A 21,246-nucleotide genomic window follows, 5' to 3' on the forward strand; every position below is an offset into this window, starting at 1 on the left:
GAATGACAACTCCCTCTACTCAATAGATGAATTCTCAGATATGAAATAGTAACTGAAAAAACTAATAATAATTATTTGGTGCATAGAAAAATTATTTTAAAGTGACACATATTACATCATTACAAAATGTGATATTCATGATCTATGGAACAAGGATTAATGCGTGTATGTATGTATACTTGTTTACACAGCTGGTGAAAAGAGACACTAGAAATTGAAGCGTGCAAAGTTAAAACAGATCTGTCAGAATTTCTGGTTTGTATCCAGGGTATAAAAACTTTCACTCTCCCTTTTTTGGTAAATATGCTTGTCATTAGCATTGCACAACATCTGTCTGATGCAAAACCTAACACCAATGCAAAGTTCTGGTAGGCTGAGTATCCATAGTAAAATAGTTAGAGATTCTGCTCTAAGAAGATTATGTGATGGCAGATGAGCCAGTTTCTGCATCTTTATTTCCTTTTAGGAGATTCTAATATTTAACTGTGCAGAGTAACATAATCAGTATTTGAAATATGCCCTTGTTGCTCTAGGCACAAACATCTGTTGGTGAAGTTAATCAAAGTGGCTGATGGGAGCGATTGTAAATGGGAAATGCTTGTACGGTCGCTCCCATCAGCCACAGCGTCAAGTGTCAACTTCGTTTGCGCGTGTTAGTAAATTTACTTGTCTATTCGGTTGAGATGATTGTAAGAGACACGTTGGTGCTAGCAGTTTGCAAGAACATTGTGTTTGCTGTAGGTGGCAAGAAATAATGAAATGGAATAAACAAACAATTATTGAGTAGTTACAATTAGCATAAAACCCAATTACCTGTATTAGAGAAATCTATTTATGTCTGTTTATGTAACTAACAGCTGATTTGTGGAAACTGAACACTGTTTGGCACTTGTACTTTCTTGTCTGTGGGTTAATAATGTTTGTGGTGTGTTTCAGAGTGGAGTATGTGGTGCTGCACAATGAAGGTGGCTGTCCTCTTGGGATCCATGTGGTGCCAGATTATGACTCTCGTGGCCGTGACCGTGGCCTGCTAGTACAAGGTGTCGAGCCAGGAGGTAGAGTTGCACGGGACGGTCGACTGGCCCCATTCGACCGCATCGTCGAAATCAACGGACGAAATCTCCTCGACCTACCCTTCCATCGGTATCTACACAATGTACTCTATAAGACTCTGCATATCGAGATTACTTTGTGTTGTTATTAGTCCCTCCTTTGCTTGTTTCATTACATCTACATCTACATCCATACTCCGCAAGCCACCTGACAGTGTGTGGTGGAGGGTACCTTCAGTACCTCTATCGGTTCTCCCTTCTATTCCAGTCTCGTATTGTCCGTGGAAAGAAGGATTGTCAGTATGCCTCTGTGTGGGCTCTAATCTCTCTGATTTTATCCTCATGGTCTCTTCGCGAGATATACGTAGGAGGGAGCAATATACTGCTTGACTCTTCGGTGGAGGTATGTTCTCGAAACTTTGACAAAAGCCCGTACCGAGCTACTGAGCGTCTCTCCTGCAGAGTCTTCCACTGGAGTTTATCTATCATCTCCGGAACGCTTTCGCGATTACTAAATGATCCTGTAACGAAGTGCGCTGCTCTCCGTTGGATCTTCTCTATCTCTTCTATCTGGTATGGATCCCACACTGCTGAGCAGTATTCAAGCAGTGGGCGAACAAGCGTACTGTAACCTACTTCCTTTATTTTCAGATTGCATTTCCTTAGGATTCTTCCAATGAATCTTAGTCTGGCATCTGCTTTACCGGCGATCAACATTATATGATCATTCCATTTTAAATCACTCCTAATGCGTACTCCCAGATAATTTATGGTATTAACTGCTTCCAGTTGCTGACCTGCTATTTTGTAGCTAAATGATAAAGGATCTATCTTTCTGTGTATTCGCAGCACATTACACTTGTCTACATTGAGATTCAATTGCCATTCCCTGCACCATGCGTCAATTCGCTGCAGATCCTCCTGCATTTCAGTACAATTTTCCATTGTTACAACCTCTCGATACACCACAGCATCATCTGCAAAAAGCCTCAGTGAACTTCCGATGTCATCCACCAGGTCATTTATGTATATTGTGAATAGCAACGGTCCTATGACACTCCCCTGCGGCACACCTGAAATCACTCTTACTTCGGAAGACTTCTCTCCATTGAGAATAACATGCTGTGTCCTGTTATCTAGGAACTCCTCAATCCAATCACACAATTGGTCTGATAGTCCATATGCTCTTACTTTGTTCATTAAACGACTGTGGGGAACTGTATCGAACGCCTTGTGGAAGTCAAGAAACACGGCATATACCTGTGAACCTGTGTCTATGGCCCTCTGAGTCTCGTGGACGAATAGCGCGAGCTGGGTTTCACATGACCGTCTTTTTCTAAACCCATGCTGATTCCTACAGAGTAGATTTCTAGTCTCCAGAAAAGTCATTATACTCGAACACAATACGTGTTCCAAAATTCTACAACTGATCGATGTTAGAGATATAGGTCTATAGTTCTGCACATCTGTTCGACGTCCCTTCTTGAAAACGGGGATGAGCTATGCCCTTTTCCAATCCTTTGGAACGCTACGCTCTTCTAGAGACCTACGGTACACCGCTGCAAGAAGGGGGGCAAGTTCCTTCACGTACTCTGTGTAAAATTGAACTGGTATCCCATCAGGTCCAGAGGCCTTTCCTCTTTTGAGCGATTTTAATTGTTTCTCTATCCCTCTGTCGTCTATTTCGATATCTACCATTTTGTCATCTGTGTGACAATCTAGAGAAGGAACTACAGTGCAATCTTCCTCTGTGAAACAACTTTGGAAAAAGACATTTAGTATTTCGGCCTTCAGTCTGTCATCCTCTGTTTCAGTACCATTTTGGTCACAGAGTGTCTGGACATTTTGTTTTGATCCACCTACCGCTTTGACATAAGACCAAAATTTCTTAGGATTTTCTGCCAAGTCAGTACATAGAACTTTACTTTCGAATTCATTGAACGCCTCTCGCATAGCCCTCCTCACACTACATTTCGCTTTGCGTAATTAGGAAATACAGTGACACCAAAAAAAAAAAAATTTTTTTGTGGGCATCCTAGTATCTTGGATTATTGTAGTTGTAGTTCCTATGGTAAATGTACAGGGTGACAGTTATTGAACTACATGGGGAAAAAATTAATTACAAACTATGGTGTACACACTCTTTATTCAACATGTAAACGTCATTACAGATATTCAGATGACTTGTACAATATGCTTGCCATCATTGGCGATAGTGTGGTGCAGATGAATAGCAAAATTCTGCATGACCCATTGAAGTGTCAGAACATCAGTGTTGTCAATGACATCCTGAATGGCTGTTTTGCGCTCGGCAATGGTTTTGGAGTTACTGCTACACACCTTGTCTATAATATAGCACCACAAAAAGGAATCCCATGTGTTCAGGTCCGGATAATATGGTGGCTAATCAAGGCCCATGCCAGTGACCTCTGGGTATCACAGAGCCAGAATGTAGCCCCAGAGTGCTCCCCCAGGTCATCAAACACTCTCCTGCCTTAATGGAGTCAGGCTCCGTTTTGCATGAACCACATATTTTCAAAATTGGGGTAACTTTGGATAAAGGTGGATGACATCAACCTCCAGAACCTTCACGTACCATTCGGTAACCACTGTGCCATCAAGAATATCGCACCGATTATTCCATGACTGGACACTGCACACCAGTCACACTCATTAAGGGTGACGAGACTTCTCGAACGTGAAATACGGATTCTCAGTCCTCCAAATGCGTCAGTTTTGCTTATTGGCAAACCCATCAAAATGAAAGTGGGCTTTGTCACTAAGCCAAACAATAATGTACATACTACTTCCCATGATGCCCCACAGTCAATTGTGCAGTTTGAGTGTCCTGACAGAAACCGTTCAGAAGTTGTGACAGTTTTATTTCCTATAGTTCAATAATTGTCACCCTGTATGGCAGTGACAATTGAATCTTTTACAGTCTTCTACACTTTGTGGGAAGCAGTTATTTAATTCAGAATTTCTTAAGAGCTGTGTATTAAGGTTACTGCCTGATAAACAACAGCATTGTTAGCAAATAACCTGAAAACTCTATCAAGGAGATTAAATGAGAGTGTCTTGTCATGGTTCCTCGATGTTGTCTTTCTGATCCACTTCTTGTAAGCAAATGATGGCAAATTTGACTAGATTTTAAAATGTAGGAGATGAATATCACTTTGATAATCCCTATTTCCATGTAGGAAGATAACTGGTATTTCAGAATAAAATTCAGTTGTCAGTTGCAACAATCAGTGTTGCTGAGAAAATAACATCTGTAAGTACCACCATAGATTACTGGTAGTTTTGAAGCTGTGATGGCAGTCCATCATTCTCAGTTTGTAAGAACATTGTGTCCGTCTGCTTAGCTGAGTGGTAATGTGTTTGCCTACCATGCAACGGGCCCGTGCTCAATTCCCTGCAAAGTTGTAGATTTTCTCCACTCGTGGAGAGGGTGTTGTGTTGTCCTCATCATCGTTTCATCATCACCGATCTGCAAGTTGCCCAATGTGGCATCACCTGAAAGAAGACTTGCAACCTGGCAGCTGAACTTCCCTGGAAGGGGCCTCCGTGCCAACAATGCCACACAATAATTATTATTTTTTTGTAAGAACATTGCCTGTGAAGGTATGGTTCCAGGCTCCAGTCCAGTATACACAACATAACGAAGATATTGGCATAGGTGTATTCACATTGCCTGTCATGAAGAAGCTGAGCTTAACACAGGAGTCTAGACTTAACTTGCAGTCCTGGATTGAAGGAAATTCTTCTGATCTGTTGGTTGATGCAGAAAAGCTGTAAAAGTCAATACAAGTTTCTAGTGTCAGAAAAAACTGTCATCTCAGTTTCTAGCCAAAACTACTACAGTATGATGAATCTGCTTAAAATTTTCTAATTTTTTTAGTAAATTTCACTGTTCACTCTTTGAGTACCTTTAATTTCTCATCCAACTATTGAGTCTCACCTACATGTACAACAGCATCTGTGGTAACCACAGTGCCAGTGTGATTCACTGGATAGCGCATCTCCCTAGTATGCAGGAGACTTAGATTTGAATGTTATCTCATTATATATCCATTTTCAGTTATGTTGATAAATAATCTATGATAAATAATGTTCTCTGATCCAATCATTCTGATCCAATCATTCTGATCCAATCATTCTGATCCAATCATTCTGATCCAACCATTCTGATCCAACCATTCTGATCCAATCATTCTGATCCAATCATTCTGATCCAATCATTCTGATCCAATCATTCTGATCCAATCATTCTGATCCAATCATTCTGATCCAATCATTCTGATCCAATCATTCTGATCCAACCATTCTGATCCAACCATTCTGATCCAATGCTATTTACATTTTGTATACAGGGTGCAAGAGATCTTCAAGGACTCTCTTCAGTCACCTGAATTGAGACTGCGAGTTGTAAAACACCACAGGTCAGCAGAGGCACCAAAGAAGCCCCCAGCACCTGTCTTCCCAAGGTCTCTTACTGACGCTCTCACAGAGAGGGACAGCGTTGCCATGGTTGAAGGCGAAGAAAGAAGTGAGTGTTCTCATACAAACTGTTTCACTAAATCTAAGCAACTGAAATTGTATAAGTAAACTGATAACATCAATAAAGGATGAGTTATTTAAGTAGATTAATTATTATAATTCTTACTTTTTTGTGCTTTCAGCGAGCTTAGGTACCAAAGTAGCAACAGTTTCTCCTACAAAAAAGGTATCCTCCCCTGCAGTGCGTCCACCTGCAGGTTCTAGTCTAATAGCTGCCAATACGAGAAAGATTGGCCGAAAAATGGAGCTTGAACTCACAAAAGGTCCACATGGTCTTGGGTTCAGTATTACAACACGTGATAATCCAGCTGGTGGAAATTGCCCCATATACATAAAAAACATACTTCCTAAGGTAATAAATATGTTACTGATAATAGAACCTTTTCCAATCTAGATTATCACTTGTGGTGGTGGTGGTGGTGGTGGTGGTGGTGGTGGTGGTGGTGGTACTTGTTGTTGTTGTTGTTGATGATGATGATGATGATGATGATGATGATGATGTTCATACACTACATTGTTCTGTATCTTAGGCATTGCTCAGAGTCCTCGATATGGGCTCATTTACATGTGTCACTATTCTTTTTCCTTCAATATTCTATCTGAATGTGAAAAAAAATCAATGCAAAAGTTTTGCTTCTCATAATGATTGTCCTTTTCTCTTTTTTGCATTCTTCTCATACACGTCCCAAAAATTCACTATTTTCCATATGTTTTTCAACACCTTGTTTTACATGCCTCTGCCTCATCACTAATGATTTGGTACATATCCCATACCCTTTTAACTGTCATCCTTAATATGTGTTTATTATTACTTTTATATTTTTAAGCTTGTGTGTCCTTTGTGATAAGGAGATTTTGATGACCCATCTCTCTCTCTCTCTCTCTCTCTCTCTCTCTCTCTCTCTCTCTGTGTGTGTGTGTGTGTGTGTGTGTGTGTGTGTGTGTGTGTGTGTGTGTGTGTTATGACAGTAATACAGTAATGCTCAAGTGGAGCAAAAAGGTTCATGTTTATGAATGTCCTATTCTGAATGGTTTCAGAGATAGAACACATTTAAAGTACATTTAATTTTGGGCTAATGGTACGCACCGATGTCTTACCCACCTAGTTTCTTTGACATTTTATTCTGGCCCAACCTTCCTCTTTGTTTTCAATTCCTTTGCTTGGGATGTCTTTCTGCCATGAACTAGCCCATTAAACTTGCAGCTGTCCATGGCGTGTTGCAGGTGATGTGCAAAGGTTTGAGAGTGTATCAGAGATAAATATCAGTTGGTTGCATTTTTATATGCCACACATTTACAATTTGAAGATCATGCAGAGATGGTGTATGTTTACAGCTTCTGCAGTGGTTGTGCCCCATTCTGCTGTTGAAGACTACCATCAGTGCTTTCAGACACATCAAACCCCTAATCCTAGTGTGTTTACTGGAGTTTTCAGCACACTGTGTGAAACTGGTTTTCTTCCAAGTTCCAATTTTTCTGCTGAACATTTTATCCATTTCATATGAAACATGTTGACATCTTTACATTGACGACAATGTTACACTACTTGAATTTTGCCCCCCATCAAATGACAGTCATGTGCTGCCATTAATACTGTTCATTGCTGAAGCCACATTTACAGGAATGGAAACAACAACACATATAATAATCATTGATAGGTGTTTTCGATCAGTGCTGGGAGCAGCATGATTGGTAACATTTCGATAGGGACAGTCATTTTATAAGAGTAAATGATGGGACACAATTACTTGGATTTTCTGGAAAATTTGTTTGTTGAACACACTGAGGATGTTCCTTTTGTTGTATGGTCTGCAGTGTATTACAGCATGACAGAGCCCCTGTCACATTGTACCATAGTGAGGGAACATCTCAACTGCGTTTACCCTAATCTCTAGATTGTCCTGGTAGTGCCGGTTAACTGGCCACCAAGATTGCCAGACCTTATATAATTAGAGTTTTGTTTCTCGGGTCGTATGAAGTCTCAAGTTGGACAAAAAAATGATTACATAAGATGAACTGCTTGATTGCTTCAAGGATGCTGCTGCTCTCATTAGGGAGTGCGTAAAGGCACTCAGACAAGCAATACAACATATTATCCAAGAGTGCACAAATGCACTGAAGTTGATGGTGGGATGTATAAACATTTGTTGTGAACTTTAAAGCTACTGAAGTGTGAAGTGAATATGTTAAAAGTATGTATTTTTCAGTTGATGCTTTGTAAATAACAATGTACATTAAATGTGTTCTATCTCAGAACCCATTTGGGATAGGGCGTATGTCTGTATGATGTTTATTGCTTCAAATAAATATTCCTGTCATATCCCTGAATATTGACCCTTACTCTTGGGACACAGTGTGTTTGTTCGTTGTTCATTTTATAACAATACTGCTATGAAACACATTTAATTCTGTGGAAAAAATTGTTGTTACTTAGTCATAAATAGCAAAGGTGTAATGGGCAGAAACTTGAGAAAACATCAAATGTATTGAATAGAACTTAAGATTAATGTTCCAAAGGAAATAAATAGAGGTGGGCAGGGATAAGTTTTTGTGTTGGGAAGGAAACAGAGTTACAGTGATGTGCTGCAAACTGTAAAAAGTAAAAGTGTCCAACATGAAAGGGGGCCAGTGAATGAGAGATTTCATGAATTGCTCATGCTCAGACTGAGCAACAGGATTGATTTTTGCTACAAATTTCCATTGTAGAGTTACTAATAATGCCTGTATATGATGACTGAATTGTTATGGAAATCATTATATTATTATGACAATCTGTACATCTTAAAGCCGTAATCAAATAAATAGCTTTTAATGTTTTTCTTTTTGTCATAACATAATTTTTGTTCTTATGCAAAACTTGTTTGAAGTTGTGGGGCTGGAACAATTTCTCCAGTGGAATCTCTGATGCTTGCATGTTTAGTTTAGCTAATAGATTTATTTGCACATTTATAGATAAGATATTCATTGTGCACCAGTAAGTAGTAGTAATATTTCACAGCACATAGTTGAAGAGATTTCTTGAACTCTTTCCATATAATTTAAAAATAAGTGGTCAGTCATAAAAAGTTATAGGTTTCGCAACAGGAAAGTCTGACTGTGTCATAGTTATGTTTGGAAACACACACAAGCAGTAAAGGCAGATGATTATAACACTGACACAGACAAAATTTGTTGAACTGAAAGAATCTCAAAATCATAGCATTAAATGCAATGAAGCCTGGTGATTTGTGTGTCATGTGGGCAGCAGTCTCCATTCTTATGTTTCTGAGAAATTAAGTGATTAATCTAGTTATATGTGGTATTCTCTCATTTATAACTCGGTGTGAACTTACATGTGTGCATAGTTCCAGAGTAGAAGGGTTTGGTAAAAATGGTGGTGGTGGGGGGTGTGTGTCTCTGCTGAATAGACACAGATGATTCAATGTATAGGCGACTAGTAGAAAAATTCAGCTAGCAAGTTTGTTGATTTACTTTAAAAGTGGAAAGATTTGAAATAGGAATGGCCTGAGGCATAATTACAGAGAGAGAGAAATTGAAGAACTGTTTAAGGGACGTACAGAATGCTGTTGTTAGTTTTAATAATGCAGAAATACTTCATTGACTCCAAGGATAAACTGTGCTATTATACACTACAACAGTTAATGCTGAACTTAACAATTTATTCAGTGGCATAGAATGGGTGCAAATTTTTTTAACTGCACCAATCATCTTTTCTGATTACCTCTTTGCTTGTAACTAACATTAGAAAAATGAGTCCCACACAGTAGAGAACTGATGTGTGTTGAAACCTTGCATAGTACATGGCATCAAATCCACAGAACAATTATGGTGTGAGCACTTTATTTGATTTTGATGGTGTGTATGGCAGGGTGCTGCTGTGGAGGATGGTCGCTTGCGCCCAGGTGACCGCCTACTGGAAGTGAATGGTGTTGAAATGACAGGGAAGACGCAGGCAGAGGCAGTCGCTGTACTGCGTGATGCTGCTCCTGGCAGTAAGGTCCGCATTGTCGTCTCACGCCAAGAGGATGCGGCTCCCAGCCCTGCTCTCCCACGTCAGATTGTACGTACTATATTCGCTGGGAGAATTTCATAACAGGAATAGATAATGCTCCAGCACTCGGAACTAAATTCTTACTATAATGACTGTAAAAAAGAGCTTTTGTCACAGTGCGAAGGAATGATAATGACATAATACTGTAATGACATTACATATGTTAGTAATCCTCTAGAAACAGCTGCTATAAGCTTAATTCATTACACAGCTTTGTTATCCCATTTGAAGTACTATTACTTTCTCTCTTGAGACCTTTACTATATTATCTACAGTGACTTTGAAAAATTATGTTGTGAGCATGTACGTGATTTCATTTGTGCACAGATTGCCACACATCTGGAGTTTTCAGAAAGTAGTTTCATTTCTGTGTTACATATCAGACATTCTAACAGATACGCAATGATATAGAAGTTATTCAAAACAATTTTAGGTATGTTTGACACTCCACTAGTCGCAGTATTTCATATCTAAAAATCAGTGAAATATTTACCAGACTAATTCAGCAAATTGTGGTGTATTAGTTCTTAAAGATTTTTATGGGATACATTTTATTAAGGAAATGATTACTTCTACAAATGGTCCCATTGCCACTACTCTTACTTCTATTTGTACAATTGAAAAGTACGTAAGAAGTCTTTCTTACACTTAAGTCTACAGCACCATTAAATTTCTTGAAGGAAGCCTTTCCTGCTTGAGGCTGTTTTTTATCTGAAAAAAAAAAAAACACTTTATTTCAAATAATTTTGTCCTGAATAAAACATAACTCCATTTGGAAAATGAGTTCTCTCGCGAAAACTAATATTGTTCTCCACACTAGGCATTAGTCTAATATAAGTTACTGTATTTAAAAGTGGGCATATTTGTTGATGTAGTGGGCAGTCTGGAAAACACCACACACACACACACACACACACACACACACACACACACACACACACACACACACACTATTTCTCTCTGCACTGCACTGTAAAAATCAGGCATTGATTCTGCATGTTATATATGCTAAGCACATACACTGCTTAACAATATATACAAGTAGTTGTTGGGAAAGATGTAGCCTGTGAGGAAAGTAAGACTGTCAACCTATAGAGCTTTGTTTACTTAATCGTAGCCAAGAGACATTGGTTTTCCTTTATTTGTGTCATTGTTCTTTAATTACACAAACTTAGTATATTCTTAGTGTGGTATTACATCATAGTTACCTGTGCATGAAAAAATAACTTTTGCTTTTCATACTGTCTTTTTCTCTTGCCAGTACTATATAACTCTTTCTAATGTAGCTTCTGCAGTTCACTATAGCCAGTCTGCTTGATACCTGTTGTGTTGTAAATTATTGGAAGAATGCTTGCTAGGCATAGGTATATTGCTTATTATTTTATTATGGCATGTTGTCTACTTGCTTTTGGTCTGACAGAAGAGCAATATTCCGTGGGAGGACAGGAATGATGAAAGAAATAAATAAACTACACTGAGAAACATGTATATATGTTCTTCAAATATCCTCTTGGCCATCATGAGAGAGGCTGCAGTCATTTTTATCATTGACTCACAATCTTAGACAAAAGGTGAAACACAAAAAGTGGAGTTTCGACTATTTCTTCAGTTTATTCTCAAGTAGATAATTAATGAAAAATTTCAATCAGTGGTACTACAGGGAATTCTTGTCCAAACAACAGTTTCCATGGGTCCAGTACTTCAATTTTGTTCCATCTCATAGAGTGTACCCTTAAAAATCACAATAGTGCAGATTTTGTCACACAGTTGCTTTAAATATGTTGTTGTGAAGTAATTCCTTTAGGCCAACTGTGTAATTATTTCTTTAAAACTGTCATATACTAATTTTTTGTAGGTCTTGATTTGTTGCAATGATGGATATGATACTCCTGGGTACATTGGCAAAGTTCCTTTGTCATGCAAATGTGCATTCAGTGTGTCTGCTTTGGGGGAGGGAGGGGGGGGGGGGGGGAGGGGAGATGTGGACATGGCCCTGCCTCCAGCTATTGAGGGTAAAGGGTGCAATAGTCTGTAAGCTGTCACTCATCCTCAGTACCTACAGGCAGGTGGTGGAAATGGTGAAGACTGCTAGCTTGCTCACAGGATACAAGCAGAGTTCATAATTTGCAGCATCATACCCAGAGTCATCTGGGGTCCTTCGGTTTAAAGCCAATTGGAAGGTCTCAGAGGCTCTGTTGATCTGTGACAATCATGGGTGCAGATTTGTGGACCTGCCTTATCGGGTGGAGAGTTGCGGGACTCTTCTTCATAGGTCAGGGTGCACTAAGCAAAGGAAGCACTACTGGGGTAGCAGTGTACTCACGGAGTACACATGTGGTGTTTTTAGTTATGTGGTAGTTTGAGGTCACCTGATTGCTTGCCTGTTGAAATGTAGATAGCCTAATCAGATCACGTACAAAGTAAAGGCACTTCAGCTACTGAAATTTTAACAGTAAATTGCCAAAGCATTTGTAACAAAGTTCCAGAGTTTACTGTTCTCCAGAAGAGTTGCCACTTTCAAATTATTCTTGGAACTAAGAGCTCACTGAATCCCGAAGTAGAAAGCCCAGAAGTATTTAGTGATGCATGCAATGACTTTAATCTAGTGAATGTAGACTGGGACAGCATTTGTAACAGTCAGTCAGTCTTGTGAAGTACTTAGAAAATCTACACAACTGAAATATTTAGACCTTTTAGCTGCAAACAGGCCTGACCTTATTGACAGTGTCATTATATGCAGGGATTTGTGATCATGAGAGAATCATAGCAATGATGGTGACTAAAGTAAATAAGTCCATCAAGAAGGCTAGGATAGAGAATTCAGTAGAAAAAGCAGATAAGCAGTTCTTAGCGTCCCACTTGAACAGTGAATGGACATCATTTAGTTCCAATATGACAGACACAGATGAAACATAAGCAAAGCTAAAACTGATTGTAAATTGTGCTCTTGAGATTTATATGCCAAGTTAAGTGGATTAAAGATGGAAAAGACACTCTGTGGCTTAATAATCAAATTCACGAATGGTGACGAAACAGAGATTGTTGCACTCTCAGTTAAAATGCGTAAATGCAGACAGGCAAAAGTTAGTAGAAATTCATGCATCTGTAAGCATGCAGCTACTTCCACTGTCATACCTTAGTGAAAGATCTTGCCAATAAACTGAGAAAATTCTGGTCATACATAAAATCATTAACAGACTGAAGGCTTCTATCTTGTCTTTTGTCAACCAATCTGGGGTGGCAATAAAAGACAGCAAAAGGAAAGCTGAAGTTTTAAATTTGACAGTTAAGAAACCATTCCCCTAAAAGGATCATACAAACAAACCATTATTCGACTGTCATACAGGGCATAGTAATACGCATCCCTGCAATAGAGAAGCAACTGAAAGAGTCCAAAACAAATAAGTCACCAGCTCAAGATGGAATGCCATTTCGGTTTTCCAGAGAGTCCTCTGTGGAATTCGCCCTTTATGTAGAAAGCATACTTAGCAAGTATTTATTGTGAATCTCTCACCCAGTGAAAAGTCCCAAACAGCTGAAAAAAGCCCAGGTGGCTTCCGTATGAAAGAAGGGTAAATGAACTGACCTGCAAAATTACAGACCAATATCTTAAACTTGGTTTGCTGCAGAATTCTTGAACACATACTGAGTTGGAATACAATAAATTTCCTTGAGATAAAAAAGCTTCTGTCCATAAATAAACACAGATTTAGAAAGCATTGTTCATGTGAAACTCAGCTTACCCTTTTATTACATGACATCCCACAAACCTTGGATGGGTGGCAACAGGCAGATTCTGTATTCCTAGACATCCGGAAGGTATTTGACACAGTGCCACACGGTTGACTGTTGTTGAAGGTCCATTTGGTTCCCAAGTACGTGAAGGGCTGGAAGACTTTCTAAGTAATAAAACCCAGTATATGAATATGAGTATTCATTAGAGACAAGGATATCATCAGGATAATGATCTGGCAGACAGGGGAGCAGCAGTTTACAGCTGTTTGCTGACAATGTTGTGGTGTACAGGAAGGTGGTGGTGTTGAGTGACTGTGAGAGGATACGAGATGACTTAAGACAGAATTTCTTGTTCGTGTGATGAATGGCAGCTTGCTATAAATGTAGAAAAATGTAAGTTACTGCAGATGAGGAGGAAAAACAATCATAACATTTGAATATAGCATTATTAGTGTGGTGCTTGACACAGTCGCATCAATTAAATATTTGGGCATCACACTGCAAAGCAGTATAAGATGGAATGAGCACATCAGGTTAGTATAAGGAAGGCAGTTTCATTGGGAAAATTTTGGGAAAGTGTGGCTCATCCATAAAGGAGATGGTGTATAGAATGCTTGTGCAATACATTCTTGAGTACTGTTAGTGTGTTTGGCAACCCCACCTGTTCAGCTTAAAGGAAGACACTGAAGCAATTCAGAGGTTGGTTGCTAGATTTGTTAATGGTAGATTCAATCAGCCTGCAAGTATTACAGAGATGCCTTGTGAACTTGAATGGGTGTCCTTGGAAGGAAGACAGTGTTGCCCTTTTCATGCAACACTATTGCAGAAATTTAGACAACCAGCATATGAGGCCAACTGCAGAATGATTGTACTGCCACCAACATACGTTCTGCATAAGGATCATAAAGATAGGAATGGGAAAGGAAATAAGTAGTAATGATATGTGATACAGTCTGCCATGCTCTGTAGTGTTGTGTGCAGAGTATGTAAGCAGATGGAGATGTAGATGTAGTCATCATTAATAGTCCTAACATTGCGCGTTTGCAAAATTCCAAATGCTGGGTACAAAAAGTTTGTTTAGGACCCATATTTTCATAATTTTGTTTTGAATACATTTCTGTAATAAATAAAAGGAAAAATTATGCCATTTGACACACATGCAGGATAATTTCTGCTACAAAAGCTATATATGTCTGTTTTGTTCCCCCATTTTTCGTTTGTCATACTTGATTTTTTTGGATAAAATACCTGTCATTGCTACAATAAAAAAGATATTAAACCACAAGCTTATTTTGAAATTTTTGCGAACAGCTATTAATATGGTAGCATTCAGTGGTGGTATATTAATGGTAATAGAAAATAAATTTGTTTTACAGTTTATTTGTACCTAATGTGGATCACATTCTTCCCAATCGATAACATTGTTGGAAGTTACCTTCCCCTGTAACCATTCAAAATGTGTTGTTTTGTGGATGGCTAAGAGAGCAACACTTACATTCTACAGCTGGGGATATATGCATTACATATGACAATAGCATTAATTGAAATTTTGCTTTTAAATGAATTTTTGTTCAATGTAAAAGACTCAAATGTCCAAAGTAACACTTAACACAATATCTTTATTGTTATTCTTGCACTTTAGTAAAATTGATGATGTTAGTACCTGAATTCTGCTTTTTAACAAAACATTTTTCATGCTGGGGAAAATTATTTGTGTAATTAAAATGTGGAATAATATTTCCTATTTGGCCCTAAGATGATTTATGCTATATCTTGTGACCACTGGAAATTTTTTTTTCCCTTCCTTCAACATTAGATGCTGGGTTATGCTAGTGCTATTATATATTATCAGTATATTTAATAAAAAAATGTTAAGTAATGAAATATTTAAGAAAAATGTGTTGTAGGTTTCACATTTAAATACTGGTGGGTAAAAACACAGAGACTTGCAAAATTTTATGTGATTGACTTTGTTTATATCTTTACCTCAGAACTGTACACACAGCCTGTCCCTGTTTGAAATCCTTTCACAAGAAAAACAATGTACTTGAAAATTGTTTTTGTTCATATGAGTAGTGGAAACCACACATCATCTGGGAAATGGTACATGCTTGGTGATGCTGGTTGGTGGCTTTACAGTATGGTACTGTGTTGGTCCTGGCAGGTGGAGGAGCGATCAGCAGCAGCAGTGCAAGGGCGGACGCAGACAGGCTCAGGGCGGGACAACGGGGAGTGCGACCTGGTGGTGGCAACAGCAACCCCAGCAGCCACCCAGCAGGTGTGTTGTGTGGGTGGCAAAAACTCAGTGTTGAAGTGTGCTTGAACATTTTACCTTCAGGGGCATGGAAAATGCTTCAAATGGCACAAGTTCTTTTTCTTACTCTAGAACTGGCTATTAACATTCAGTAAATTGATTTTGTGTCACAGTAGTGTTCCCATCAAGCAGTACTGAACTTGATATCTTAGTAATGTTTCTTTCTTTCCTTCTTCTACAGGGGGCCCACAATTAAAGTTCTAGTTTCAAAATGCTGTGGTAAGAGAACCACTGCTCAGAAATAATGTTTTATTTTTAGCAATAGAGGGCGCTGTAAGTGTCAGATTGTGTACCACCAGCACATGTATGGCGCATGGCTGTTCCTCAGTTTGCATCAGAGATGCCCAGCATAACTACCTCTGTGAAGGATCAAGCACTGCTGGTAAACCTCTTTTACAAGAACTGTGACTGTGCGCCAGTAACCCTGCAGATGTTCCAGACACTCAAGAGTACGAAAAAAGGCATTGGTCCAATGTCTGCTAAGGGTTTGGTGAAAATGATTACAAAAGTCAAATAGATAGGTTCTTTTGAAGTGGAATGTGTGTGTGTGTGTGTGGGGGGGGGGGGGGGGGAGCAGTTGATCAGACACCTGTTCAAGATGTAGCCTCAACATTCCAGAGGAGGTCGAGCAATGGTGTGCAAACATGCAGAACATGCAGTGCATGGGGAATTTCCCGAATGTTGAACATGCCGGCAAGCATGGTGTATAAAATCCTACAAAATATCTTGCATTAGTACCCATACCCAATCAGCCATGTTCAGGATTTACTTCCTACCGACTTGCGAGCAAAACAAACGTCCACTCTGAAATTTCTTGCTTACATGGAAGTGGACAGTGAATGGTCATGGAACATCCTATGGATGGGAAAATGTCCAATATGCAGACTTGCAGAATATGGGCTATGGGAAATCCACACACACACATCAACCACTACCACTTCTTTCTGCAAAGGTGATTATGTGGTGCAGGGTGATGGCATCGTTTATTTTAGGGCCGTATTTTTTCAAGGAAGTGAGTCCTATGGGTCTTGTTACATGTACCATCACAGCCTTTTGTGCACCGACATTATTCCAATCCCTGTGTGGATGTGTGGGTATTGCTGCAGAGTCATTTCAGAAACTACCAGCCGTAGTTTCCCTACAGACTAGCTACCCAAAATACCTGATCTTAACCTGGCATGGCTTCTGGCTGTGGGTTTATCTGAAAGATGTTGTGTTCAGTGCTCCAGTTACAAACATAGCTGAATTGAAAGCACACATTGTGCAACACATTCTGAATGTGACCCCCAAGACACTCAAATGCATTGTGGAACATGCTGTTTCTTATTTTCAACTTGGGGCAGAAACAGTGGACTGCATATTGAACATGTCTTGTGCCAGTTGTATGACAATCAGAACTGATGTCATTTTGCTTTTTATGTGGTTTTTTGTCCCAGGACAACTAAAAACAGATTTTTCCCATCCAGTGTGGTGTGATACAGGTTGTGTAATGTACAACTCAAACTATAGCCATTGTATTGCAATTCACCTGTCATTGTCCACAGCTCGTGGTCGTGCAGTAGTGTTCTCGCTTCCTGCGCCCGGGTTCCCGGGTTCGATTCCCAGCGGGGTCAAGGATTTTCTCTGCCTTGTGATGACTGGGTGTTGTGTGATGTCCTTAGGTTAGTTAGGTTTAAGTAGTTCTAAGTTCTAGGGGATTGATGACCATAGATGTTAAGTCCCATAGTGCTCAGAGCCATTTGAACCATTTCACCTGTCATTTGTAGCCATCTCCATTTCTGTACAGTGCCATTATGGGTAATTACTATTTTCCCATGGCATTTCCCCCTACATTAATAATATGCTATTCACATTTGACATCATTCTGAGCAGTGATCGCCTTTATACAGCATTTTGAAACTGGAACTTTAATTATGGACACCTTATATTCTATTCCCAAGAAACAGATGTCATCAACAAAGTGGCATTCTTTATCATCAGACCCCAATGAAATCTGAGTTTCCACCCTCTAACCACAATGTATGGCGCATTTTGTCATACTATGTGCCTTCTTTCAGTTAACATGATCGTAAGTTTCATATCCACATAAAAGAAAGAATGTTACATATGTTCGACTTGTGGGAGATAATCAGTAGTTTCCAATTTCCATTTGGAAATCTGATTTTAAAATATGTATTTTATAGACTCATATATACTGTGATTTCTTATTGTGGTTGACTGATGTGTGTTTTGTGTTCAGCAGAGTTAATTATTTCAATTTTGTGAAGTAGAGTCTTCAAAAAGTAAGTTACACATGTTGCCCTGCGCAAAGACCATTGTGCTACATGTGGTGCATTGTCAGAGAGAATGTGTGTTCTACAGTGCATCACAGCGTGGGAATGAAATTTCACAGCAGTTGGAAACATACTACGAAGCAGAAGTACATGGGGCAGTAAGATTCTTATTGGCAAAACGTCTAAATTGCACACTTTCACTGTGAAATTCTGGCAATATATGGATCAGATGCCATGTCATGGCCAGCTGAAGTGAAAGGGCGCATACTATTTGACAAAGGCCGCACAGACGTGGGTGGTGCTGCTCCTCTGTCATACAGTCCAGATCTTGCACCTTGTGGTTTCCTTCTTCTTGGCAAGCTGAAAGGACTTTGGAGAAAGAGATTTTCCATCAATTACGGCATTAACACAGTATTTCTCAAATGTTCAGACAGTTGTTTACAGAGACTTGATGACTGTGTTGAAAAATAGTGTCACCCAACTATGTCACTTTGAAGTGTAGTGCAGCATTCATTACAAATTACTTGGCCTGCCATAATAATATGTAACCTACTTTTTGAAGTTCCCTACATGTTCTGCCAATTTACCGAGTCATCTCCTTAGGGCGCTGCAAGTGGTGCTTTTGTATGTGATCACAATCTGGATTGCAACCAGTCTGGTCATTAAAACATTCTGCAAAAAATGGAATCATCAATTTGGTTGAAAATTCAAAAGCACACCATCATAATAAACCTTTCTTTTAGGTAGCAATACACTGTAGGCAGTAGGTTTAGTGTGATTATTTTGCACATCATCTTTGTTGGATGAATGGATGTATGAATGCACTGAGCAAGATTGTGCATAGAAATAAATTTCTAGTAAATAATGGGAAGAACCTTAAATAGTTTGTTACATCTGACGAACAATTTCCTCTAGTTCGGGAAAGATACACTATTTGGAGATTAGTTACTACTCTACAGGAAGCATGTGGCTATTTAATCTTCATATATTTCAACCTGTTGTGTGTAAATAGATATAAAATATCAATTAAAAATCAGAGGAATGGGATGAAAAAAAAATGTTGTGCAAATAGTAGTGTATAAAAATGTTTGTTACCTGAGTCTATGTTATTGCTTACATTGTAAGATTTTCTGTTTCTGTTCAGTAGTGCATGCATAGTCAATCTTTGGTGAGGGCTTTAGTTCATATTGAGTGTTGACAATGTGTAAACTATGTTGTTTTTTATTTAATGTCCTAGTGTGTCCAGTTATGATATTATTAAAAGAAATTAAATAAAATAACAGTTCACATAAGAAATCGGTGTTTGTGGAGAAGTGCTTATTGAAATAGGGGGAAAAAAACACTTGGTATGAAGTTGGCCCACTTTCAACATGGCTGTAATTTTTTTTTATGGAATGGATACATAATGACGAACTCATCATTTTGCCATGCAATACTTAGGTTAACCATGCATGCTGGGGCTGAAAAACATACCGGGTCATTAGCTTACTTTTCACTACCATTGATTCATCTTGCTTCATCTTGGCATCATTTTGTTTCGTGCCAATGAAGTTGAGTAGTAGTTCGCTAATTTTTTCCTTCAGGAACACATTGTTATAGGTGCTGTGGGAATTTTGACATCAGTGGTGTCACATTAGCTGTGTGGTTCTTTGTGACAGTCCTCTCAAATGTTCAACAGTCCTGATAACTCTAAATTCATAACTGTCCAGAATTATGCTGCACCAGTAATGTCTCACCTAAAATTTCTTGCATGACCACATTGGAGTGTGTTTCCCATGGTATACTACCACTGCAGTAAACAAAATACTCTCAGATAAGTTAGCAAGATCTTCCAATTTGCATAAACTAAAACTGCCAAACTGTGTAAACAAATATCTAATACACCATGTAGCATGTTTCAAAGTAACTATTAGTTTGGTAATAAATGATTCTTACTTAACTCACATAAAATGATTTATTCTGAAATACAGGTCTTGCCAACATTTTTCCAGTCACTTGTAATAAAATTAGATAAATCTCAAAAATCTGATAAATAGTAGCTCATGAACAATTATTTGTCAATTTTAGTTAAAATGGTATTGTATAGATACTTACATTTTTTTATGTTTGCTACAGTGTTCAAGAAGTAATTTTTTTTGCACTTTTTGCAGCCACCAGAGAAAGCGAATGATGATGGCCTCATTTTCCCATGGAAGCATAAAGAGATACTGACTTTTGATATTCCTGTTCATGATACAGAGAAGGCTGGCCTTGGTATGACATAGCCCTTTTATTTAAAATGATAGTATTGTGCTTTTGTGTGTTCAAAACATAGAATTTTATAAGAGTGTTTACAAATGAATCTCCAATAAACACAGTGACATACAAGTACAGACCGCTTTTGATGTGAAAATAAGATGTAGATTGCGGAGAGTGGGTGCAGAGGAGAATACCACGATAGATAGTAATCATAGAATGCAGGCTTCCACCACTGCTATTTGTGTTATTGCTGGTATATATTTTATGGCCATTAGACCATGGTCCAAGGCATTCCTCAGTGCCTACCTAACATTTAGTATTCATATGTCAAATGCTAGAGACATCATCAGAGGCTTTAAAAACTGACAGCAGTTAGTGTCAAACAAGCTGACCAAGCTGAGCTGTTTAACGTGTTTGAGATTGTGACTGCTTTGAGACATTTTCTGATGATGTGTATATCATTGGAAGACTTAATGTTAGGCACAGAATTACATCGTCTACCACAGTATCAACAAAAATGACACGTTGTGCATTTGCAGTCTACTAGTACGAGATACTACTCAATTAAGAGGATACTAATGCATTGCTCTCATTGTATTTCAAACCACAATATAATTAAATGGCAGAAGTACTGCATATTATTCATGCACTCAGACATTCAGTGCAGAGGTTGATGGGAGTAGCTGAATCGATAGAAATCAAGTGACATAAATTACTTCCTGATTGTTGCCACTAGTAACTAGCAAACAGCATGGTGTCTACAATAAAGAAATGAGAAGTAATGTTCAGAGTTAACCATCCTGAAATGTAAAGATTCATAGGGCTTCCAATCATCTTACCTGTTGATGTGTTTGATGCAGTAAACAGTATGATATCTGCTAGTTAAAGGTGGTAGCTGGTGGAACACATTCAGCACCAGTCAACGTATTTAGATTTATATCAGTTGACTTACTCCCATCAGCAACCTCACTGAGCATCTTCATGGAGTGCACAAATAATAAAAGGTCCTGACATCGTATGGCT

At 38.7% G+C, this 21,246-nt stretch overlaps 1 protein-coding gene across 1 annotated transcript in view; it reads left to right on the forward strand.

Annotated features, from left to right (window-relative positions):
• Positions 1-21,246, forward strand: part of LOC126176277 (partitioning defective 3 homolog) — a 286,886-nt gene that overhangs the window by 162,280 nt on the left and 103,360 nt on the right. The window contains exons 6-11 of the mRNA XM_049923426.1: positions 937-1,143; positions 5,426-5,601; positions 5,735-5,964; positions 9,481-9,672; positions 15,563-15,676; positions 20,136-20,238. Of these exons, the coding sequence (XP_049779383.1) occupies positions 937-1,143; positions 5,426-5,601; positions 5,735-5,964; positions 9,481-9,672; positions 15,563-15,676; positions 20,136-20,238 (1,022 nt within the window). The remainder of the gene's footprint in view (positions 1-936; positions 1,144-5,425; positions 5,602-5,734; positions 5,965-9,480; positions 9,673-15,562; positions 15,677-20,135; positions 20,239-21,246) is intronic.

The sequence above is a fragment of the Schistocerca cancellata genome, chromosome 3 (assembly GCF_023864275.1).
Source record: "Schistocerca cancellata isolate TAMUIC-IGC-003103 chromosome 3, iqSchCanc2.1, whole genome shotgun sequence".
Classification (NCBI taxonomy): domain Eukaryota; kingdom Metazoa; phylum Arthropoda; class Insecta; order Orthoptera; family Acrididae; genus Schistocerca; species Schistocerca cancellata.